The 22,745-nt window shown below is 57.7% G+C and overlaps 8 protein-coding genes across 8 annotated transcripts; 2 read left to right on the top strand and 6 right to left on the bottom strand.

The window, feature by feature from the left end:
• Positions 1-1,832: 1,832 nt before the first annotated feature.
• Positions 1,833-2,679, bottom strand: PUNSTDRAFT_110977 (kinase-like protein; the record flags this gene model as incomplete). Its single annotated transcript, XM_007380026.1, has 4 exons — positions 1,833-2,069; positions 2,123-2,341; positions 2,376-2,444; positions 2,548-2,679. The coding sequence occupies 4 exons, from the start codon at positions 2,677-2,679 to the stop codon at positions 1,833-1,835; spliced, it is 657 nt and encodes a 218-aa protein (XP_007380088.1).
• Positions 2,680-3,789: 1,110 nt separating this feature from the next.
• On the bottom strand, positions 3,790-7,430 carry PUNSTDRAFT_118323 (uncharacterized protein). Its single transcript, XM_007380025.1, has 8 exons — positions 7,148-7,430; positions 6,991-7,086; positions 6,753-6,935; positions 6,462-6,684; positions 5,858-6,400; positions 5,741-5,795; positions 4,505-5,668; positions 3,790-4,422 (listed from the first exon to the last, which is right to left on the bottom strand). Exons 1-8 carry the CDS (start codon positions 7,335-7,337, stop codon positions 3,961-3,963), a joined length of 2,916 nt encoding a protein of 971 aa, XP_007380087.1. The 5' UTR covers positions 7,338-7,430; the 3' UTR covers positions 3,790-3,960.
• Positions 7,431-7,625: 195 nt separating this feature from the next.
• Positions 7,626-9,720, top strand: PUNSTDRAFT_42110 (uncharacterized protein; the record flags this gene model as incomplete). The annotated part of the gene is made up of 6 exons (XM_007380024.1): positions 7,626-8,016; positions 8,108-8,246; positions 8,363-8,465; positions 8,526-8,631; positions 8,684-9,165; positions 9,289-9,720. 6 exons carry the CDS (start codon positions 7,626-7,628, stop codon positions 9,718-9,720), a joined length of 1,653 nt encoding a protein of 550 aa, XP_007380086.1.
• A 1,300-nt stretch (positions 9,721-11,020) lies between these two features.
• Positions 11,021-12,495, bottom strand: PUNSTDRAFT_49815 (uncharacterized protein). Its single transcript, XM_007380023.1, has 3 exons — positions 12,478-12,495; positions 11,609-12,417; positions 11,021-11,546 (listed from the first exon to the last, which is right to left on the bottom strand). Exons 2-3 carry the CDS (start codon positions 12,383-12,385, stop codon positions 11,151-11,153), a joined length of 1,173 nt encoding a protein of 390 aa, XP_007380085.1. The 5' UTR covers positions 12,386-12,417; positions 12,478-12,495; the 3' UTR covers positions 11,021-11,150.
• Positions 12,496-13,295: 800 nt separating this feature from the next.
• On the bottom strand, positions 13,296-15,298 carry PUNSTDRAFT_97279 (MFS general substrate transporter; the record flags this gene model as incomplete). Its single annotated transcript, XM_007380022.1, has 10 exons — positions 13,296-13,493; positions 13,556-13,644; positions 13,693-13,834; positions 13,901-14,282; positions 14,334-14,390; positions 14,441-14,499; positions 14,553-14,629; positions 14,681-14,869; positions 14,971-15,086; positions 15,144-15,298. The coding sequence occupies 10 exons, from the start codon at positions 15,296-15,298 to the stop codon at positions 13,296-13,298; spliced, it is 1,464 nt and encodes a 487-aa protein (XP_007380084.1).
• Positions 15,299-16,668: 1,370 nt separating this feature from the next.
• Positions 16,669-18,256, top strand: PUNSTDRAFT_141199 (uncharacterized protein; the record flags this gene model as incomplete). Its single annotated transcript, XM_007380021.1, has 10 exons — positions 16,669-16,821; positions 16,872-17,014; positions 17,068-17,226; positions 17,276-17,354; positions 17,411-17,531; positions 17,590-17,609; positions 17,668-17,735; positions 17,790-17,830; positions 17,881-17,950; positions 18,008-18,256. Coding segments are annotated over exons 1-10 (1,014 nt in total), but the record flags the coding sequence as incomplete, so codon positions are not given.
• Positions 18,257-18,276: 20 nt separating this feature from the next.
• PUNSTDRAFT_49814 (uncharacterized protein) lies at positions 18,277-21,005 on the bottom strand. The gene is made up of 5 exons (XM_007380020.1): positions 19,329-21,005; positions 19,149-19,267; positions 18,971-19,093; positions 18,705-18,911; positions 18,277-18,646 (listed from the first exon to the last, which is right to left on the bottom strand). The coding sequence occupies exons 1-5, from the start codon at positions 20,731-20,733 to the stop codon at positions 18,437-18,439; spliced, it is 2,064 nt and encodes a 687-aa protein (XP_007380082.1). The 5' UTR covers positions 20,734-21,005; the 3' UTR covers positions 18,277-18,436.
• On the bottom strand, positions 20,991-22,745 carry PUNSTDRAFT_110970 (uncharacterized protein; the record flags this gene model as incomplete). Its single annotated transcript, XM_007380019.1, has 3 exons — positions 20,991-21,138; positions 21,329-21,777; positions 21,852-22,745. 3 exons carry the CDS (start codon positions 22,743-22,745, stop codon positions 20,991-20,993), a joined length of 1,491 nt encoding a protein of 496 aa, XP_007380081.1.

Genomic DNA, 22,745 nt, shown 5'->3' with positions numbered 1-22,745 from the left:
ACTGGCTGTGCGCGCGCTCATGTCATTCTATGACACCAGGTAGTCGTCTCAACATGGGCTTCCGTCTGTTCCTTTTATGTTAGGGTAGCAGGGCTCATTTCCTGCGGGCGCTATCCCACTTCACTTGGCGGAACAGGGAGAGGTGCGTATATTCGAACGAAGAGATAGATAGTATCTGACTTCAGGCCCTGCGTCTTAGGATCCCGATCCTAGGCTGAATGCCTGAACACCCAAGTCTTACATATCGGCACCAGCGTCCAAGGGGAATGACAGATATTCCAAATCTTCTTGGCCAGGATGTAGCAGAAAAGCCGGATGACATGACACACCGATGAATTGCGGAGTTAGGTGCATCCAAAGGAGGATCCATCCACGACAACCTTCTTCTGTTGTCAGAGTGGAACGCGCACCAGGCCAGTTCAACTAGGTGAGCAAGTCTTCGCACGAAAGCTGCTATGGGCCTGTAACACCGGACATTCTGAGAATCGAAACGTTCTCAGACTGTAGAGATTACCGCCGGCAGCAGTAACGGCTATCCATCTACGCACAGTGTGCTGCGAGTCGACCCGCGCACAGCAGATCGAGTTGAACGCGAGCGCGTGTAGTCCTGTTTGAATATGCATACGGGTTCTTGAGTGCTTGGCAGCCACCGCTGCATCGTGTTCGGTTCTGGCCCTACGTATACTTGGTTCTCGGAGCCGTCATCACCCCGCATCGACATCGCCACATGCACTTCCACGGCCGCTCGGCCCTTCCCCTCGCCCCCAACATTATGCAGTTGATCCCGGAGGTCGTTCCTGTATTCAGCTCGTCGGGTTGCTTACAAGACCTCGCCCGAGGAGCCTGAGGTGAGCTTCTTCTCAGAGGTCAAGGGTATCGCTCACTCAGGTTCTTCATCTTCCCTACGCTCGTTCACTGCTGCCGTAACAACAGATCATCTGCTACTGCATAATGATCATGTTTCAATCTAGAGCGTTCGAACAGCATGCGTGTTACGAGAAAGACCGGTCGATTGAAGGTCCAGGTCAATCTATGATGGTAGGTTAGCATGGGAGCGCAACCTTGCGCCCGCGTCATGACCCCCCTTCTCCTGGAATTTTGCTTCCCAATTCCGCTCTCACCTTCTTGAACGGCTAACTGCTCCCTAAACCCAAACGCGGTTGCCGTCAGTTAGGAGAGTGTGAATCCTAGACCGTGTCCATCTCCACTCCTAGAGAACGCAGGAACGTCTTAAAAAACGAGTCACACGAGCGGTGATCGTGTCCAGCACGAGCTCTTTCCGCCCTTGATGCCAGTCCGTAGCACGAGCTGAGGCCCAATACTCATGACTCATCTTGATTCTGGATGGTAAGCCCTGCATGGTCACGTTTCTCGACTCATTGAGGGCGCCCGCCGACTCGGCGAGCCCCCATTCACCCGGTGTTGTTCGTACTGGCGGTGATGATATCGGACATGGATGCGGGAGAATTGCCGCAGGCCGTCTTCCTGCAAGATCTCCGTCATACGTTATGCAAGGCGCCCCTCGAGCGGCTGAAAGAAATACTTCAGCTTTGCTCGCCTGCAACACCCCTCTATATTCGATACAGATCGATGGATCAGGGGGCAGGCATGCTTGGAGAGCGTGTTACTGTGAGGCTGCTGAGCTGAAAGGAGGCCAGAGGAGCCGAGAAGAAGCAAGTCTCCGGAGCGTTATCCTGTTTGCTGTGATGAAACACCATGGTTTGCGTAGCTGCAAAACTACTCAAGGCAAGGACTTAGCTGTGTCAACCGAATAAAAATCAAAGCTACGCTAGCCCCGTCGTGCGTGATCGGATGAGCCCTGAGCGTAAATGTTACATGTCCTCTTCACGATGCAAAAGCCGCATCTCCCTTACGACGTCGGCCGCAGACGGTCTGGCGGAGGGGACAGAATTCCAGCATTGCTGCATGAAAGCCCATAAACGGTCACTAAGGTTTGGGCCAGGGCATTCGTCACTTGCTGGACGCGGCATAGTCTGTCCTTGTATCGTCATGCAGACAATGGCGCCATCTATCTTGATCTTCCAAAAGGGCGCCTTGGTAGTGTACGCCTGATATTCAGTATCAACGAGTTTTCAGGACCAACAATTAGGATGAAATTTACTTCGCCACATACGTGTCCGAACGCGTACACGTCCGATTGATACGTCGGGAACCTCTCCGTCCCCTCAAGTAGCTCCCGCGGAAGCCACCGAACATTGGACTGGCCTACGGTGCTCAACGCGGCTGTCGCGCTTGAGACGATGGAAAGTCCGAAATCGGATATACAGGCTTCAGGACGATCGTTGACAAGAATATTAGCCTGTTGGCAATTGGTGAATAGCTCAGAGGGTCAGTGAGGGTGTCAAGCCACTTACAGCGCGCAAATCGCCATGAACGATGTTTTGGCTGTGGAGATATGCTAATCCTGATGCAGCATCTACAAGCTAAAGCGGATGTTGGATAAGGAATTTTGGGACATCACTGAGGTTATCAAACCAATTTATTGATCTCCCGCCTTGTGCACGTGCAATCGAGGATGAAGTCTACGATATTTCCGTTGTTCAACCATGGCGAAACCAACGCATGGCAGGAATTGAATGTTACGCGATCTACACCAATGAAAGGGAGCACGTTGGGGTGATACAGTTGTCGCCATAGTGTTGCCTCGCGGCAAATCATCTGGAATAACAATGACCAAACTGACCGGTATAAATACAAGTAGAGGGAGGCTGACCTCGTGGACTTTATCTCGTTCGCGAGGTGCCAGGACGTACGTACGCAGACGCTTCACGGCGACCTGCGCACCGCCCCATTGTCCGATGAATATGTCTGCGAATCCACCGTGGTACGCGGGATCAACCTTGTCTTCGCAAACGATGCTATCCACGTAAAGCATGCTCGGTAGAATCCCATAGTGTTTGCTTAGGCGCATTAAAAAGCGAATCTTGGCCCGACGAGGCATCTGATCCTCGAGGAGGGTGGTGGAGGAGAATGGGGCGTCAGGTAGCTGTCCCACGCGCTGTCTGTCGAGGTGCTGTGCGAGGGCAATCGACGTGTGAGGCCAAGGTGGAAAGCCTTGTTAATCGGTGGATATACCTCTTGCAGCCGGTCAAGCAGGCCTTGCGCAAGATCTGACGGGAATTGGGCATTGGTCGCGGGGTCGGTAGTGAGACTCATGGGAGCTGACGTCCAGACACGGGCTATCAGCGCCAGGTCTGCCTCCGAGAGAGAGATTCCTTCGGTAGATTCGGAGTTCTCCTGCATACTCGCGGATGTCACCCATCTTTCATCCAGGTTTGGCATATCCGAGGTCACAGATTGTCGACCCTTTGGTGTGTCCATGGCTCTCATTTAGACGGCTACACACCGGATGGTGATATAGAGCGCACAGTCACGGTGCTAGCGTCACCTCAGTGGCTGGATTGCTGTTTTATCTGCACCTAACTCTTGATATAAGTATGTTGCCTTCTTCTTGATCATCGAATTCATCGTCGGCAAAAGTAGTACTAACGAAATACCAAGTCCAAGGTGGATGCAATCCCTGAAGCTCGCTGTCACTTGGCCGCTTAGCCTTGAGTTGGCGGGGGCGACTTGAGCTTGTGTACTATGTATGCCTTCCCTTATCGTGGTGTAACGCAACGGTCAGAGAGTGTGATTAAGAATTGGACAGTTGTTTGTGCGACGCATGGTGGTCTGTATACGTAAGGTGGCACCGTGAGTGCACCGTGGCGGGAGGTGATGGCTGTGGCGTGTAAACGACCGCCGAAGCGCTGATACCAACAATATGTGGTCAAAGTCGTGTCAAGTCGTTGCGTTAAGGTAGTACACATAAAAATGAAGCGTGATGCGCGAGTATGGATAGTAGTAAATGCGGAGGCATGAACGATTGAACGAATAGTATGCACACCCAACACCGAGATCGAAGCTCTGACCAGCCCTCGAAAAAACAAAGACCGCGGTTCAATGCGCCGACGCGCTCGCGGCCTGGACGACCACGAGCCCGGCGTTCAACCCGGACAGCACGAACGCCGTCGCGACGTCCCCGACCGTCTTCCTCACCTCCGCGTTGACCCCGCCGTGTTCTTCCACCATCGCCTTCAGCTCCTCCGCGTGGTTCTCGACCGCGAGCCGGCGCGAGCGCCCGGCGAGGACGAGGAGCCGCGCGCGCTCGTCGACACTCACGGGCAGCAGCGCGGCGACCTGTTGCACGACGGCGTGAAGGGGTCGTGGGCTCGCGAGATCGACGAACTCGACGCGCGCGAGCGCGGCGGACAGGCTCGTGCCCGTGCCCGAGGGGTCCGCCGACTCGACCGAGACGTGCTCCGCGTACTTGCTCCAGAGCACGTTATCCGCCGTCTCGGACTGCATCCGCGTCTGCGTGTTGTGCTGGCCGTACACCGTATCCGGGAATCCCGTCATCGTCTATGACGCAGGCCATCCACGTCAGCCATGGAGACCCCAAGCATTTTTGGGGGAAAAAAATTAGAGCTCGAACACGACTCACGGTCTGCAACGTTGCGCCCCCCTGCTCCCTCACGTACGCCTCCGCGCCTTCGCCGAGGTACGCCCTCTCGGGCTTCTCCAACCCCTCGCCCTCCTCCTCCGCCCCGACCTCCCGCTTCGTCACGCGCACCACCGTCGCCCGCGTCTTCCAGCTCCGGCACAGCCGCACCGCCATCTCCACCGCCAGCCGATCGTCCGGCCCACCAAAGAACGGCACGTAAACGTGGTGCCTCCTCGCGCCCGCCGCCGTGCGCGCCTCGTCCGGCGCGTGCCCGCGGTCGACGAACAGCGCCACGTCCGCGCCCGCCTTCGCGAACACCGAGCGCACAAAGTGCGCGTGGTGGGCCGACGCCGCGCCCTGGTGCGGGTGCTGCGGGTGCTGCTCCTTGCCGCTGCTGCCGCCGCCGCCGCCGCCGAAGAGCATGTCGAACGGGTTCGACTCGGCGGCGGCGCCGGCCTCGTGCGCGGGCGCGTGGGGCGGGAGCCACGGCAGGAGGATCATCTGGCCGCCCGTGCGCGCGGCGTGCTCGACGACGCACGCCGCGAGCTCCTCGTACGGCGCGATGGCGACCGCGGCGGAGACCGCGAGCCCGCGCAGCTCGCCGTACATCTTGAACACGGCCAGGAGGGGGTCGGTGCGCGCGAGCGCGTCGGCGAGCGAGCCCGCCGCGCGGTCGAGCTCGCGCATGACGGCGGAGGTGCGGTCGGAGAGCTCGACGAGCCTGAGCGCGTCCACGCGCGTCGCGTCGTCCTTCTTCTCCCGCCGCTTCTCCCGCCCGCGTGGGGCGGGGACGAGGTCGGTGCTCGTCTTGGACGAGGACGAGCTCGGGTCGCGTTTGAGCCGCGGCTCGTCCGTCGTGTGCGCCGACCGCGCGTCGTCCGCCGAGGGCAGACGCAAGAGATCCGTGAGCGCCATCATGCCGGGGACGTGCTCGATCTTGTCGAGCACGACGGTGTACTGCCGTCTCCACTCGCTTCCGTCGTCGTCGCTGTTACGACGCTCGCGAGGGCGGGACGTGCCGGCCTCGTCGGCGGCAACGCTCGCGAAGTTGGCGCCGGCGCCGGCCGCGCGCGTGCGAAGGTGCGGTGGGTATAGGACGCTGACGGCCGGGGTGGTCATAAAGGTGAGAAGCAGCGCTTCGAGGACGAACATCGAGAAGACGCGCTAACAGAGCGCCCACATAGTCAGTCGATATGATCACACGCGACGTTGAGAGGGGGGTATGGGGTAGCTCACAGGGCTAAGGATGCCGGCGGAAAGACCGACGTTGAGCACGATCAGTTCGACGAGTCTACGGCGATGAATGGTGCGCGTCAGATAAGCACCCGGTTAGCACGGTTTAAAGCGCTTTACCCTTTGCAACTCATCAAGCTGCCGATCGTGCTCGCCTCTCGCCACGAAAAGCCGGCCCAGCGCGCCGCAAGCGTGCACCCGCCCATCTTGCCCGCATACGCGAGCGTGCAGATCGCGACCGTGAAGCCCCACGTGATGCCGTTATCGAGCAGGCCGAGGTTCGTGCTCAAGCCCGAGAGCGTGAAGTAGAGGGGGAGGAAGATGATGGAGACCATGTCCTCGAGCTTCTCGGTGAGCTGGATGGCGAGGTTGCCGTCGCGGGGGACGATGAGCCCGGCGAGGAAGGCGCCGAAGATGGCGTGGACGCCGATGATGTCGGTGAAGAAGGCGGAGCCGAAGACGAGGAGCATGGTGCATGTCATGAAGAAGGATGAGGGCCCGGCGCCTTCGAGCGAGCGCGTGCGGAGGGCGAGCCAGCGGAGGAGGAGCCGGATCGGGAAGAGGAGGAGGAGCGTCCAGCCGACGCAGACGAGGAGGATGTAGAGCGCGGTGAGGCCCGAGCCGGCGTTGACGAGGGCGACGGAGAGCGCGAGGAGGGTCCAACTGGAGCGGGGCGACAATCGTCAGACATATATGCGCATACACTTGAGAATATGTAGCCTACCCGACGATGTCGTTGCCAACGCCGGCGGAAAGGACGACGATACCGACGGTGGTATCGAGTAGCTTGAGCTCTGTGAGGATGCGACAGAGGACAGGGAAGGCAGTGATCGAGTACGCGACACCCGTGAATAGCATAAAGTTCGTGAATTTGACGCTTTGATCAATGAATTGGTGATAGAGTGGGACAGACAGTGCCGCGCCCAGGCCGAAGGGCAGCACCATCCCTGGACGAAACGGACGGCAGGATAACGTCAGCTCTTGGATATGGAATACGATGCGATAAGGGGCGCACCGGCTAGAGCTACTGTGGCCGAAAGACGGGCATTGCGTTTGATGACGGAGGACTCGATCTCGAGCCCGACAAGGAAAAGGAAGAGGACCAGGCCGATATTGGCGACAAGGGAGAGGTATGGGCGGGATGCGTCCGGGAATACATGCTTGGTGAAACCAGGTATGCGACCGCACGCTGTAGGACCTGCATATACGCATATCGGTCTATGATCTCGAAGAAAGACATGACCCAGGCGTACCGAGAATGATGCCACCCAGAACCTCAGCGATCACTCGGGGTTGTTTCATCCTGCGAAGACCCAGCGAAAGCAGCTGGGTCATCATAATGATGATGCCTTGAGATCGCCGCCATGAGTGTATTCCGAATTGGCCAGCCACGCGAAGCGTTCGACTCACCGACTTGGATGATCCATAGCCTTAAGGGATCACTGGTGTTGAATGCGGACGGGTCCTTGCCGCTCAGCAGCCCGCCTTGGTCAGGCGCCTCCCTCTTGGTCCCTGAGAACGCGGACGCAACGTGCGGGGCAGTCCATCTTCCGCTTATATCCCGCGCGACATCGAGGACCGCGCGAGAGAACTCGGGCATCGTGGAACGGATCCTGGTGTCCTCAATATGATGTCATCCAGGATGCGGGGTCGTCGTGCTCGTCGTGCTCGTCGGCGTCGACGCGCGTCGCGTTGGTCGGGGGCGAGGGCGATAAGGTCGGAAGACAACCAGCAACGACCTCGGAATTCCGGGGTAAGTAGTCGATATCCACGCAGAAGGGGTTCTGTTCTCTCGGTTAACCTTCTCCGGCGCGCTTGTCATGGAGCCCCTCAACCTCGAAAAAAACGTGCATCCAGCGCCATCCCCCCTCCGCGCCGCCTGCCTGACATGGGCGTCGGCGACACCACCTCCCCCCGCCGCCACGGCCCGCCGATCTCGGCACAGCTGCCCGTCGAGACATGGGCGCACATCCTCTCCTACCTCCCCGCCGCCGAGCGCATCCCCGCGCTCTCCGTCAACCGCCTCTTGCACGACGTCGCCCTCCGCTTCGTCCACTCGTCTGTGCACATCCACCTTGGCGCCTGGGAGACGGTCCACCCCAACTTCAACGACCTCGGCATCCCCGCGCCCGAGCTCCTGCGCCGCAACGCTCAGCGCTCCGCCGAGATCCTCCAACATATCGTCACCAATGCTCGCTTCGCGAAGAACGTTAGGAAGCTGTCCGTATATGCGTTCGCCCCCGGCGATGCGATGCGCGCAGCCGCGATGAGATTGCTCAGTCCGTGATCGTTTGCCCTTTATCCCTGCTAGCGTGTAATAACCCTAAAATTTTGTTCCCCTCCCTTGGCTCTCTTCTGTGCATTGTGCAGATATATTGACGCAAGCCCTCGAAAGACTGCCCAACTTGACGACATTCCACTGGATCGGATGCGAGCCTTTGCCCGTCGATGCGGTCATCGACTATTTCGTGTCGCGGATTCCGCCCCTCAAGGAGCTTAGGATACCAGCGTCAGTGCGATTTACTCAATGATTCGAACCCAACCTCGCTCGATATTCCTGCTGTGGTCGGAGGCGCGTTGCTTGAATCACTAGAGACTCAGCTGATTCGCATGTTTGATCTCCAGGCGCCCCTTCGATGCCTTTCCCCGGATGCTAGCTTTCAACTCCTTGGCATCCCTATGTTTAAGCTCGAAAAATTACATTGAACATATGGGCGGCTATAATATCGTAAGCAAACCCTATTTAGCAATCGCTTTCGGAGGATTCACCGTATCGATCATATGCCAGGCCGACCTTGATGCTATAGCCGATACTACGCGTTCGATCATCCTCAACAACGTCGGCTCCTTGCTCTCGCTGACGGTCTTTGCCTCCGTCTTCGACCATATAGCCCGTACGCCTCCCCTGTGCCCCATGAGTCGTCGTTCACACGGCCCCTCTGACAGCCGACTCTCTCGGGCGCTCGCTCGTCGAGCTCGACGTTTGGGCCTGCGATGGCCTCACGGCCATCTACCCCATCCTCTCCCACTGCCCGCGCCTGACCGCGCTCGCCCTCCTCGAAGTCACCTGCACCGACCCGTCCTCCTTCCACCCCCTCGCCCCCGACCCACCGCCGCTCCCCCGGCTCTCCTCCTTCAAGCTCATCGCCCTCGACGAGGTCTCCCGCGCCCAGTACGCCCAGATCGCCGCGTTCCTCGCGCAGCACCCGGCGCTCCGCCGGCTCGACCTCGACATGCCCTGCCGCGACCTGGAGCCGATCCTCGCGCTCCTGCCCGACCTCGAGCGCCTCCAAGTCCTCGGCCTCGACGTGCGCGCCTACCCGGACCTCGCGCGCGTCGCGGACGCCCTCCCCCGCGGCCTGCGCGCGCTCCACGTCCAGACACGCTGGGATCTACTCCCCGTCGAGGCGGAAGAGCTCAAGCCTCTCGTACGTGCCCCCATTCCATCGGCCTGCTCTCTACTTCTTCTTCTTCTTTCTTCTTTTTTTCCCACCTTGTTTTTTTCTTTTCTTCTTCTTCTGCTGCTGCCCCCGGTCTAACGAAATCGCCAGGTCGACGCCATCTTCGAAACGAAGCCCCTCACGATGCTCCACTTCGAGAACGTGTTCATGGAAAAGCAGCGCTCGGCGGAGACGTTCGTCAAGAGCCTGCCCGAGCTCGAGGTGATCATGCTCCGCGACGACTGCTGGACCGTCTACCGCGAGCTCCCGCTCGTCCCGGACGCGCGCGGGCAGCACGTCGTCCGGGGGCAGGCGGTCGCGCAGGCCGCGGCGGGGATGAGCACGCGGCCGCTCCCGGACGCGGCGACGGCGGTGCAGGCCGAAGCCGCCCGGACGCGCGTCCGTTTTTGGCTCGAGAAGTGGCCGAGAGGGAAGGTCGTGTTCCGGACCGCGGACGACTATACGGACCCGGACCACGAGTGGTTGTTGAGGTTTCACGGGATACAGGACGATCTGACGGATTTGGGGAGCGAGGAGGGCTGACGGGGCGATGGGGTAAGGGGGGATTTGAATGGGGCTGGGAGGTACGAAGCGGCGTGGAGGAGCGCGATGTTAACGCTTGGATGTGGCAGGGTTCCTTGCGACTATCTTGCGTATGTACGGGGCGTGTATCCTCGGGGAAAAAAACCCCCCCGATACAACACGTGGATGTAATGCAACTCCAATTGTACGAGCGTATACATACATACTACATGCGCTGTGAGACCTGAGGGTTTCCGTGGCTTGGGTTTCTATCGTGCCGACGTCGCCAGCGTTGACAGTAATGACCTGCGCCGTCATCGTCTGTTCACTTCCACGATATATCGCCGAGAAGTTCAAACGAAGCTGTTGCCGCCGGGCGCGCTGGAAGGAGGAGCAGGTGGTATGGTAGTGGCGTAACCCGTAGTAGAAGCGAAGGATATGGAGGCATAGGCGTAGCTTGGTTGACGAGTGAGAGACCTAGCACGGTGAAAGCCTTCGCTCCTGTCCTCTGGCCGTGTTGAAGTCAGGTCCGTCGAGCGGTGCAGGTGACTGGATGCACCGACGGGGACCGTTTCAGGCTCGTTCGTATGCTGGGATCGACCAAGACCGAAGTCGTGCTGAGCGAGATCCGCGATGAGCCGGGAGATCTCCTCTCGAGAGACATCGGCCGCTTTGCCTGAAGTTTTGTTGGTACTGTGGCATTCTGCGACGTTGGCGGTACGAGAAGGTTGGTTGCCTGCGGTATGAGACTGAGAAACGTCAGGGCGTGTTGGAAACAACCTGGGGAAGGTGTCCGGGATGTATCCAAGAGATATAGACGAGACGTTGACGGCAGGCTTGCGTGTGGTGCCCAAGCGAGTGTTCTGTACGCGTCCGGCCTCGCCGCGGCCTTCTTCTTCGATGTTGGACTTGGTCGAGCTGCGTGTGCTTATAGGCATTCCTATATTGCCCTAGAGCAGCGCAATGAGTAGATAAGTGTAATGGCGACAATCTGGTTGGAGCGAGTTTGTCGAAGCAGGAGAGAGAAACTCCTCGCGCGAACCTGTCAATTCTGAAGCCTCATCATCCAACCTTGGGGCATGAATATGTCACTCATTGATAGTCGCGCAACTGGACCTCGGCGCGCAACTCGGAATCCGGCGCCAGAGGCCCAGAGGTGGAGCAACCGGTCTTACTTCGCTGCTCAAGTCTAAACTGGGCCCGTACTGAGGTACGCCGCTCGTCCCGATCCGTGATACGGTGACTCTTAAGTCTTCCCTCAGTCGAGTTGTTTTCCTCCGCCAGCCTCTTCTTCCGCACGTATTGACCGAGTTTTCCGCACGTGAACGATTATCCGGAGCACATGAAATTCGATGTCCTTCGTTCTACTTTACAGTTGCTGTCGTTTTCAGCTGGATGGGTGACGGGCCGGAGCCAGGATTCCGGACGCTGAGCGCCGTTCAGAATGGCATCTATTGGTCGGAAAGCATTACCACAACACCGCGCTGTCTTAGCACCGCGAAGTGCGACGCGATCAAGCCTTCCACGTCCAGTGGAGGACGGAGGGAGCGGTGCTTGGGGCAGCTGATGTGCAGTTCTCTGAGTCGTTCGAAACGCGGATCTGATAAGTTGTCGTCCAAGGTTCGCAAGAAGACGGTTAGCGGCGTTTCCGTCTCCTTGATTGTGATTCTCAACATGAGCGAGTTGAAGGCGCTAGAGTCGATTGTAGACAGCGAGACGGCAAGGTGCTGAAGATGGATGTGAAGAGGAATGGGTACCACCCCCCACATTTCTACGTTGACTTCCGTGAGGGAACACAGTGCCGAAAAATCGAGGGTATCTTGAATATGCGCGTGAGCGGGCTCAAGCTGGTAATTGTAGGCCAACTCAGGCTCATCTCCATGTTGCACGACGTTCTGGACAGACTCACTTCTATAGGACACAATGTTCTGATACTTGCTGATTTTGAGTGAGAGCAGTTTGTCGTTTTGCCGCAGGAGCGGGTTGATCGTCGATGCCCATGACGGGAAAAAGCCAACACCCAACGACAGCTTTTCAAGCGCGAGAATGACGTCTCCTCTGCCGCATGACGCGTCAGAAGCAACACTTCGAGACCCGCCTCTGAGTCTGTGTTGTCAGTCTGCAATCTCGTCAGATGAAGCCCGGCATTGGAGACGGGCATCGTAGCAAGATCCAGCCCTTCGGTGGTGTTGAAGTAGATGTCGCTCAGGCTGAGGGATCGGATTGTACGTGGAAGGGAGATGATCCACTCGACGAATCGGCGCGGTGTGTAGCAATCCATGTGAATTTGTAGGTCGGTAAGGCTAGGGAAAGCTGATAGAGGTGCCCATTTAGTCACATCTCTCCACGGGGGCGAGTTCTCCCCCCAAACCGGAGAACTATCCACTTTTATCACTTGGACATTCGGGAGGTGAAGATCCGCGAAGCGGCGGAGGGATGCGGCGGTAATTGACAGCACCCTGATGTACTTGCGCAGATGAAGGCTGTCTGCCAGGAGACAGTAAAGGCACTCTACATGTGTTCTCTCCGTGATGGGGTACTCCGTGATGGGTTCCAAAAATATTCGAGCCTGACTGGCTCTGAGCCAACTTCGACAGGTCAGTGAACAGGACTGTAAAGAGGTGTCTTCATCAACGCTTGCGATGATGTGGTCCCAGATCTCCTGCGGAATTTTTGCTGGATCCATCCGATGGTGTGTCCGATGCCAGCCAACAGATGCTGATTGTGTTTCGTATTAGACAGCGCTAGTGCACGCAGTGGCAAGCGGCTGGGACTGACCTGGTGAGCTGGTAGAGCTTACTGGTGGGGACTGCTAGTAGGAAGCGAGTTGTCATTAAGGGCGGACAGGCCTGCTCTTATATCCTACAAAGGAGTGGCTATGCAGGGCTGTACGCTATGGAACCAGTGCAGATGGCTATGAAGCCAATGATGTGAAAGGCTGTGTGGAACAGCCATGCTGTGTCGCATGTGACCAAGGCTGCATAGAGCCTGGTTCAACATTTCGGATTCCCGTTCTGTTGTTGACCGACAAGCCGCGAGGAGTGATGTGCTGCGCATGCGCAAACCCGGCTCGTACATGTAGTGCCACGGAGCTTTAGGCTGCGTTTATCAACACCTGATTCTGACCTGATTTTGGCCTGATTTGACTTTTTCTGCACAAACCTGGCAAGCCCCTGTCCGATTAAATCCATCTGATCTTACAGTCCTGCCTAGTATGGCAAGTAAATCGAGTCAAATGATCTCAGAATCAAGTGGTCCCAAATGCAGCCTTAGTGAGCGGGAAAAAAATTGAGATCTTATCTGCACGCTATCAAGGTACGGACTACGGGTATTTGGAGCATGCGGATTCACAGAAGTAAGAATGCAGCCAGCAACCAAATGACAACCATCATACATAGCATGGCGCGGCGCGGCATGTGACTATCACATTGCCGCAACGCGCGATTAAGTATCAGCTTTTCAGCGCTGATTGCGTCTGCAACCGAACAGGCCCTAAGCGACTGAATCGTCGGCTGGCCAAAGATTTATCAATCAAATAAATCCCAGTGTTTGCATGTAAGTAATTGTCGCCGTTCTATTTAGCACTACCAAATTCGTTACCAGCTTCCTTGCCGCCGGGCCCTGCGCCTCGCTCGCCATACCGGACCCCATTTCAATATAATCCACAGCGGCGGGGATGCGATAACACATATCCCTGCAAGAAGTACGTATGTCCAGCCCGGGCGAAGGGCCTTGAGTATAGGCTGCATAATAGACACCATGGCAGCGCCAAGGGCACATCGAACGAGATTGTTCTGAAAGGAATGCAAGGAGATGAGAAACTGCAACATTCAGACATAAATCTCGAAGTACGCACGCAGGCAGTCACCGACGATCCTCTTCCGGGCACGAGATCGATCATGAGAAGCCCGATATCGTTCATGATCCCAACGCCCACAACACCGACTATATGCTGTGAGCCTCTTGGAGAGAACATACACACGATTGACTCACTGATGAAAAGCAAAATCAGAGGCACGGATATGTGCATCCTATCCTGCAGACACCAACCGTATCCAAGAACGCAACCAGCATATATGATGAGCAGGAACGGAATTAGCCGAAGACGTGCTTTCTCGATTGGGAAGTTCTCCTCCTTGGTAACTTCGGCCTGCGCTTGGGCGACGTCCCCCTTCTCTTGTTCTGCCAGGTATTTGCGAACCAAGCCATTCCGTATACGACGGTACTCCCAGTCGAGAACCTTGCCCATCGTCGCCGTTCCGACAACCATCCCGCCACCGATGGCGAGGAAGAGAAGACCGAGGTCTGTCTCATCCAGGAATGGATATGCCACCGCGAAAAGCGACGACATGGAGGCGATGACTCCATAGAGCACGGCATAGACGAGGGCGAAGAAAACGAGCAAGAAGTCGAGATCGGGATAGAGGAATAGTTCGAAGGGATTGGCGAAGTGTTTGGCCGGAGCACGTTCAACGGCATCGGGAGAATAGCGGCCGCCTATCAGATTGACAGGCGTCCTGTAGATGCGAGGGGGAGGTATACTGCCGTTGCCGACCATCGACCTGAGCGTCTCCGGGAGGATGCTGTTATCGTTCAACATCAGCGAAGGCTCTATAAAAGTCGAATATACGCACAGAATAAAGAATATAAGTGATACACCAGATGATATGCAGAGAAACCAAAATATGGCCCTGTAGCGCCTTAAGATTCACGTTGCTTGACTCGATGGAGATTTACTCACCTCCATCCGAAACGCTGGGTGAGCGCACCTCCAATCACGGGCCCTATACACGTTCCAAGCTATCGAGAGGCAATCATCAGAGTCGGTAGGTTACCTTGAAACAGACACTCACCAAAGATCCCATGCTAGATACGCCGAAGAAAGTGCCTCTCTCCGCCGGTGTGGCGACATCGCTGACGACCCCAGCAGCTGTGATGTCGCCGTGTAAGTCATGGTACAGTGGTTGAATGACAGTCATACCTAGTGCGACAGTACTCGCTGATCCACCCGCTTGGAAAAGCCTGAGCAAGATGAGGAGCCAATATGCGTTGGTGGGAACCAGAGCTAGTCCGACACACGATACACATAGTAACAGCATGCAGCCCAAGAACATAGGCCTCCTGCCTAGCTTGTCTGCGGAAGTTCCCCTTGGAGGATGTGACATGTGAACTAGCAGATCTCTCCGCTCGCAGAGAATTAACCATACCATATCATGGGTGCTGGAGCAAAGCAATGAGCGCATGGACTGGAAAGGCGCGACGGTTACTCACATACTCCTTGCATAACCATGTATACCGTGACTGTCAGGTTGATATTTTCTGTACTTGTATGAAAGACTTTCACAAGCGTGGGTATCGCAGGTAGGTATATGTTAGCGGTGAGCGGACTATATGCACACGTACAGTCAGAATGAGCCGGGTTTCAGCGTCGGACACCAACCCACCTGAAAAGTGCGGCATAGGAAGTGAGGGCGACTATCGCCCACTTTTCCGCAATCGTGAACACGCTATATGGCGCCTTGTCCCCTTTGGCCGGAGGACTAGCGATGTGAGTCTGGGCGTCGTCCGAGGAGTGCTCCCGATCTGAAATTTCAGACATTTTCGCCGGCTCAGCGTTTCTATCGGTCGCGCCGTCGATCCTGTCCTGTCTTTCAGACATGAGAGGCTTTCTAGGGATATGTCCAACAGCAGGGACCACATTTTGGCTTATAAGATAAACGCCAGGCGATGCGGGAACGTCGGGAGCGAAGGCGGCAACGATGCGCTTCGCCTGCCTTCGTTCCCACAGCCTACCAACGAGCGCACCCTGATGTACTTGCGTAGATGAAGGCTCTCCGCCAGAAGACCGCAGAGGCGCTCCATATCAACATGCAATACTTATCCCGGGTAGAGCCCGATAGGTTATGAAAGATCCAAGAGCGACTGGCCCTAAGCCAACTCCGACAGGTCAGTGAGCAGGACAGTAAATAGGTGTCCTCAACGCTTGGAATGGTGTGGTCCCAAATCTCCTGCGGAATCTCTGTTGAATCAATTCCATAGACCGTGGGTCCTGTGCAAGTAAATGTGATCGTGATTGGGTCAAGAATTTCCGTCTGTTCTTGACCGACGAGTCGCGACGATAGAGTCGATGGAAAGCGGGGTTTGCAGCGCCACCGTGCCGCTCCGACCGTTGCTTCCGTTCCACTAGCAGGCGGACCGACGCGCTCTCAAGCTCCTCGCGAGGACCTTTTTATATCCTAGCTACTACTATTGATTGTCCGCCTCACTCTGCCTTGGACACACAGAGCGATGATACCAACTTCATATTCTGTCTTACAGACTGCGTCAGGACGACTGCGATTATTATGGACCATGTGGAGTCAGGGCTATGCGACACGTCAAGGTATGAATTCAGGTCGGGATGTGAACAAGCACGAAGGGTCCAACTCTTCCTACCAGGTGCTCATGTAGCACATCAATGTGCGCGACCGACCGAGTCTCTGCAACAATTGAAACCCTATCTTCGGACGTCCGAGGTGGACCCATCGGTGCGCTAGGTCTTTGTCTCGCGAGAGTTATTCTCACTAACTGGGGATTACGCACCGCCTGTGATAGAAGCCCGATGACGGAAGATCTGGTCACACATATAGCTAGGAAGGAGTACCTGCCATAGGCTTCTAACGCATGCCGCTTCAACCTCTCCGTGACTTTCACCCGGGTCACCCCGGTTGCTATGTTGCAGGTGAGACTTGCTGCTGAATCACGAGCGATATGTGCATTCGAGTGTTACTCGGAATCACGAAGTCAGTACATGCAGGCACGGATGATGGTCGCCCTGATGAACTTTATATATTCATAGAGAATCCGTTCGTCGTGCGATGAAGTACTGGTCTGGCGCTGTCAAAGCGGTGCCTAAAATCCCTCTCAAATTGCAGAAGCGAACCTTGTTGGAAGTGTCTTTAGCTTCACCATCTGACTCCCGGAACCGAACGCGATGGGGCGCCAAACATAGACAACCATGTCCTCGATGCACATATTAAAGCCGATTAGAAGGCTTCAATGCCGTATCGTCGTCAACTATGCCGGACGTGTCATTGCCCGTGGTAGGACTCGCCTCCATCGTCGTCGAATCATCGCTTTATGGTGTGTAGTCCTTCAGTTTCTGTAACTTGTCTGATCATGTCAATGGGCAGGGCTCTTCTTGGCTACATTCCTTGCTTGTGAATACGTACTTCTCCACAAGCGGACGGGCAGATCTCGGGGGATCAACCTCAGATCCAATGCCAAGTTACCTGTCCTCGCGAGCTCGATCGTACTGTTCTTCCTCATAACAATGGTCCGTTCACAAGTCTTTATTTCATTGACTCCTCCACTTACTCAGCCCGCCAGCACTGGGCCATCGATATCTTCCGGCTGTTCAGGGCTTTCATTGGCTCTGGCGCGACGGTGAACGGGCCTCTGCTTTTCTACGCTAATCTCGGGGACAGAACCTACGTCGCCAAAACGGCGGTATTCGCCATCACGGGAGTGATTGCGGATGGCCTGATCGTGAGTTTGATATTGTTTGTGCGGGGAGTGTGGTTCACGACCACTCTAGATCTATCGTCTCTACATTATATGGAACAGGAATTTGTGGATATGCATTGCACCGATCCTGTCCTTGCTCCCAATGTTCGGTGCGCCCATTATCCGTCTCCTCTGGACTCGTGAACTCAGTATGAGAGTTTGGCAGGGTGTTCCGTCGGGGTCCTATATCATCTCTCCACCTTCAAGCTGGCTCCCGGCGGTAATATATTCATTGCTGCATCTGGCTTCAAAGTGGCCTTTTACTCGGTGTGGTCCACTACCCTTGTGTAAGCATATCTTCGCCTCCTCGATAAACCATTGGACATTAACCGGTATATGATCCAGAACAAACGTTCTTTGTACCGGTGCGCGCGAGCATCGTCGTAGGTATTTTGCCGTGATAATAACCCAGTCCTACTTCAGTCCTGATTTCTCTACGAATATGGTCGACAACTCGAAAGGTTCGAAGCATGGGAAGCAGCAACTTGACAGTGCGATGAACCGTATCCTGCAATCATGGGTCGATCCTCACGAGGACTTCTTAGCCCATGCTCAGCATTCTCATAGAAAGCGCCGCGCTATACACGTACGTGAAGCTCCTCTTCTTTCTTCAATTCTGTGGAACTTTCTGTTCAGATTTTCGATCGTCGCCATACTGGCGAGCTACGGCGCCAAATCCAACGGACATTTCGTCGCTACTGACACGGTTAGAGATGCCTTCCTTGACCATACATAGCTCCCTGCTGACGCAATGGAGTTGTAGACGCCAGCCATCATCGGCATCAGTTATTGCCTGATCATAATCCGCGTCGGACTTGGCAGAAGCTACGAACACAAGAACGACACCACGCTAATGGTCTCCTCATATCGCGGTCACTCCTCCAACTCACGGGCAACTGGCTTGAGGGGGACAGACCACGCTAACATAATGCCTATGGCACCAATCGCCATCAACATACCCTCCGAGGTTGATATCGACCACAGGGAAGGCTCGACGTCCGAGATTCGCAAAGTATCACCCAACTGAGGTATGCAAATCATAGGATAGATTGTACGAGGTATACAGTAGCAATTGAATACAACAGACACGGTTACATCGTGGACAATGCAAGGCAATGAGCGAGTGAGAATGACGGAAGGCGAATGTCGTTGCATAAGAGACGAGAGGCAGCAGCAAGAGTATTCCGAATTTTCATTGCTTGGCGAGCAAAGATCCGGGTTCGAACACGGCGGCAGAGGCAGCGGCGACGGTGGCGGAGAAGGGGGCGGACACGGTGACGAGCGGTTCCGCGGGGCGCTTGCGAGTGCCCGAACGAGCGAGACCGCCTTGATTGCCCGTGGTGCTTCCGCTACTGCTCGACTTGCTGAAGAGCACGTTGCGTTCTTGATACAGAACATACGACTGCAGATGGAAAGCATGAGTATATGCGCGGGAGCCTGGCAGGACGGTGTCAACTCACACGTGCGAGGAGAATCTTTTGCACCCATAGCGGGCCGTCCTTGTCAGAACACGAGAAGAAGTGGTTGTAGTCCGCGGTGTTCTCGAAGAAGGACAGGGGTTCTGTGGACTTGACGGCGAACACGAACGGCTTGGGCGATTTGTGTTGACGCGTCACGGCGTAGACGTCGAAGTTGGACAACGAGCAGAGGAACTGATCGTCCCTCGACTATTCACATGGCTGATTAAGAACCCGACGTGTCCTCGTGAGTGGAGGAAGGGACTCACGCTGTCTTTCTTCGACAACCATAGGCCGTGCTCGCGCAGATGAAGCCAGCGTTTGTTCCACTTGCCGCGCTTGCTTTCCCACTCGACGTAGCCGCCGTGCGTAGGCGAGCTTGTCGGTAGTGCCTGAACACATTGGTCAGCACAGTTATCAGGAGAAGTATTCGAGGCGATCACCCACCGATCGACTGAGGACGGACGCCAACGGAGTCTTCTTCACCAGCAGCAAGTTCGTACTCTTCTCCTTATTCCAGGAGCCGATGACGTCCATGAGCTGTTCGTACTCGCGCACGGGACGTTCTACGATACAAAGCCCACCATCAGTACTGAACATCAGGCGCATACATTGCGCGATACTCACCCATCCCGAAGTCCTGCGCGACTTCGAACACCAGCCATGACCCGCTGCCCACCCACCCGTCGAGCGCGCCCGTTTTCTGTATCGTCTCCAGCGCCTCGGCGGCGCTCGTGCTCGGGCCCAGCTCGACCGTATGGAACCGCTGCAGGTCGCCCACGAATATCTTCTGCTGCACCATCGGGCCCTGCCTTAGCACCGCCGGGGGCATATGCTCGACGGACGCGCGACCCGGCACCGGCGGCTGCTCGGAATGGCGCGACGGCGGCTGCGGCGGTAGCGGCGGAACAGGGGGACGATGGTGCCCGTCCGACGTCGACGGCCTGCGCGCGCGCTCGTCCGACGACCTCCCCGCGCGCGAACGCGAGCGCTGCAGCTGCGCCATCTGCGGGCTGCCCTCGGGCGGCGTCACGTTCTGCGAGCGCGAGGGCCGGTGGAAGGAGCGCATGGGCCGGAGCCCCGACGGCTCGCGCTGGCGTTCGCGCTCGACCGACGGCTGCCTCCGATGTCCAGGGTTCGGCGAGCTCGGGATCACGGGAGACGGCGGGACCGACGGCGGGTTCGGGCTGTGCTGCCGCAGGCCACGCATGGCGCGTGCCCACCCGCCCGATCTCGTAGGCGATCCCGGGCGCGACGTCGACGCGCGGGGTTGGAGTGAGGCACCGCGATGGGGTGTCTGTGGTACCGGTACGGGCATCGCTGGCACCGGCATCGGCGCCGGTTGGGCATACGGCCGGCTGGAACCACCTGTGAGCGTCTGCGCCCGCGTCCGTCTGGGTATATGCGGGGGTGACGACGAGGACGAGGACGACAGATCGCCGGGACCGTTGTTGAGCGATAGCGCGGCCATCCTCCGCGCCGCGTCCGCCGCGACGGCCTGCTGCACGACGCCTGCCATGGACGGGAGGTGCGGCGACGCCCCGGACGTCTGCCTCGGCGGCGATCCGGAAGTGCGCGGGTTCGCGCTCGGGCGCAGCGTCTCGTTCCGCTCGCGATGCATCGACGGCCCGTGGGCGAGGTACGCCTTCTGCGCCTGGCTCTCGGCGCGCTCGAGCAGCTTCTTGCGCTTGCGCTCCTCGCGCTCGGCGCGGACCTGGCGCCGGATCGTCTTCTGCGCCTTGAGCGCGGTCGGGATCTTCTGCGCGAGCGGCACGTCGTCGTCCGAGGTCGTGCTCCCTCCCTTCTTCCTCCCTCCCGCCTCGTCCTCCGAATCCGAGCCGGACTCGGATTCGCTCGTGTCCGAGTCGGTGTCGAGGAAGCTGCCAGACGCGCCCCGTCGGTCACCGCCGTCCCCGCCGCTTCCGCTTCCGCTCCCGCTTCCTCCTCCCATACCGCCGCCGCCTCCTCCCTGCCCGCGACTCGACCGGCCACCACCGTTTCCATTGCCGAACCCTCCGCTAGCAGCCCTCATCGCCTCTGCCCCACTCCCTCCGTACCCATGCTCCCACCCTCCCCCTCCGTACCCACCCCCAGATCCATAAGCGTGCGAGCGCACATCACCCTGCTTCACGCTCACCCGGACCTTATTCCACGCCTTGGTCAACCAGCCGCGCGGCATCGAGATCGAGCGTGCCCGAGGGACGTCGAGAGGAGGAGGAGGAGGAGGAGGAGGCGTGGTCGTGTCCGAGCCGAGAAGGAGGAGGCGCCCGTCCCCGTGCTCGTCCGGATTTACATTAGCATCGGCCTCGTGGGCCGGGGTATGAAGACCGTGGGCGAGTTCGTCATGTTGGGTATCGATTGCAGAAGACCGAACGGTATGCGATGGAGGCTGGGTATGGGAAGCCGGGTCCGCTTGGGTGGGAACGGGCGCGGGAGCCTGCAGCGAGGGAAATGGCAAGGGCTGCGGGGACGTGGAAGGCGGTGAGGTCGGGAAGGCCGATGGAAGCGATCGGTTCTTCATGTCCGGAAATGAATCGAGCGAAGGCGTGAGCGGCGCTTCGGGTGGGTCTGAGCAAGATGATGTCGATGTGGACGGAGACGTGTCCGCACACAGAGATGGGGGGTACGAAGGTGCGAGTGGAGCGTCGGGCGCCGGTGTGGAAGAGGGCGCTGAGGCCGGCTCATCGCGATCTGACATCCCGTCGTACGCGCCCTCGTTATCGTCATCGTTGTCGTGCTCCGTCTCCCCGCCCTCCTCTTCCTCCTCCTCTACGATCGATTCGATCTCGTAATCCGACACGGACACCGAGCTCGCGAACGACGACGTGGCCGAGTTCATGTCCCACGCGCGGTACGGTCCCATTGCAAGATCACGCTCTGGCGGCGGCGGCCGTTGATCCTTGTCCTGGTCTTTATCCAAGTGCGCGTGCAGCTGTGCCGAGTCGAAGCCGGAATACGCATATACGCCGTCGAACGTCGAATCCGTCGGGCTCCTGATCCGTACTTCATCGCCTCTGTGTACGTTCCTGGCCCAGGGTTCCAAGGGCAGTTTCGCGCCGACATGTCCTTTGGGCATCTATGCATATACGCGCGTATATTCAGTTTGTTTCTTTCTTTCTTTCACGATGAGGAGAAGAAAAAAGAACGTACCCGTGGGACGACGGTGAGCTGCATCTCGGCGAGCGTCTTGAGCGAGGGTAACGACGGCCGTTTCTGGACTGCCGGTCTGGCCGAAGCGGGGAGCGTCTGCGTGTGCGGGAGGTCTGCGACTCCGAGGCCGTTCGAGGTGCGCGGGCGGCGGTGTAGGCGCGGGCGGATCGGTCGGTTGGGTTGGACTGGTGATAGTGCTGGGCTTGAGTGTGATGTAGAGGTCGACGCTGTCGAGGATGCAGCTAGTGGTGAAGTCGCCGTAGACGACGAGGATAGGGGTGAAGAGGAAGGCGATGATGACGATAATGAGGAGGAGGAGGAGGGTGTCGTAGATAAAGATGGGGTCGACGCTGCGATACGCGAGGGCGGTGTGACACTGACGGTCGCGCGGGCGCTTGTAGGGCACGACGTGAGAACCACGTGCTGTTTGCGCGACGCGCCGTCAAGATCGTGATCGTGATCCAACCCCGCGTCACGGTCGTCCAAACTCAAACCTGAGCTCGAAGCTGCCGAGCCCGGCGCGAAACCCGGAGGGAGAGGCGAGTCGAGTTTCGCGAACGGGTCGTCGTCGAGCAGGTCCGCGAGCGGGGGCGAGGGCGCCGAGACGCTATTCTTCGCGAACGCGGGAGCTGAGCGTGGTGCGGGTTCGACCCGAGATGACGATAACGACGACGATGCTGCTGTTATATGGGCGCTGCGGTCGAAGGCCTGCTGTGGGGAAGAGACGCGTCGTGCCGACCCCAGTTTTGGCGACGGCGAGGGCGCGGATGCGGAAGAAGACGAGGAGGGGCGCTTGCCGAGCGTGGCAAGCGACGGCTTGGGGATCGCGCCGCCTCCTCCGGGCGCGAAGAAGGCGGTGAGTGAGGGCCGCTTCTTTGGTCTTTTGAATGGCAT

This window comes from Punctularia strigosozonata (assembly GCF_000264995.1).
Source record: "Punctularia strigosozonata HHB-11173 SS5 unplaced genomic scaffold PUNSTscaffold_2, whole genome shotgun sequence".
In the NCBI taxonomy this organism is placed as follows: domain Eukaryota; kingdom Fungi; phylum Basidiomycota; class Agaricomycetes; order Corticiales; family Punctulariaceae; genus Punctularia; species Punctularia strigosozonata.
The sequence above is the reverse complement of the archived record's forward strand: the minus strand, read 5'-3'. Positions and strand labels throughout refer to the sequence as shown.

What these genes read in the sequence shown, in the direction of transcription:
- PUNSTDRAFT_118323 (XM_007380025.1), bottom strand. Translation starts at nt 7,337, where the DNA reads ATGCCCGAGTTCTCTCGCGCGGTCCTCGATGTCGCGCGGGATATAAGC. An exon ending in TCTGGGTGGCATCATTCTCG is followed by an intron (nt 6,936 to 6,990) that starts GTACGCCTGGGT and finishes GCGTATATGCAG; the next exon opens with GTCCTACAGCGTGCGGTCGC. An exon ending in CCGCCGGCATCCTTAGCCCT is followed by an intron (nt 5,669 to 5,740) that starts GTGAGCTACCCC and finishes GCGCTCTGTTAG; the next exon opens with CGCGTCTTCTCGATGTTCGT.
- PUNSTDRAFT_49815 (XM_007380023.1), bottom strand. Translation starts at nt 12,385, where the DNA reads ATGGATCCAGCAAAAATTCCGCAGGAGATCTGGGACCACATCATCGCA. An exon ending in GAACATTGTGTCCTATAGAA is followed by an intron (nt 11,547 to 11,608) that starts GTGAGTCTGTCC and finishes TACAATTACCAG; the next exon opens with CTTGAGCCCGCTCACGCGCA.
- PUNSTDRAFT_49814 (XM_007380020.1), bottom strand. Translation starts at nt 20,733, where the DNA reads ATGAGGGCTGCTAGCGGAGGGTTCGGCAATGGAAACGGTGGTGGCCGG. An exon ending in CGCGCAGGACTTCGGGATGG is followed by an intron (nt 19,268 to 19,328) that starts GTGAGTATCGCG and finishes TTTGTATCGTAG; the next exon opens with AACGTCCCGTGCGCGAGTAC. An exon ending in CGTCCGTCCTCAGTCGATCG is followed by an intron (nt 19,094 to 19,148) that starts GTGGGTGATCGC and finishes CAATGTGTTCAG; the next exon opens with GCACTACCGACAAGCTCGCC.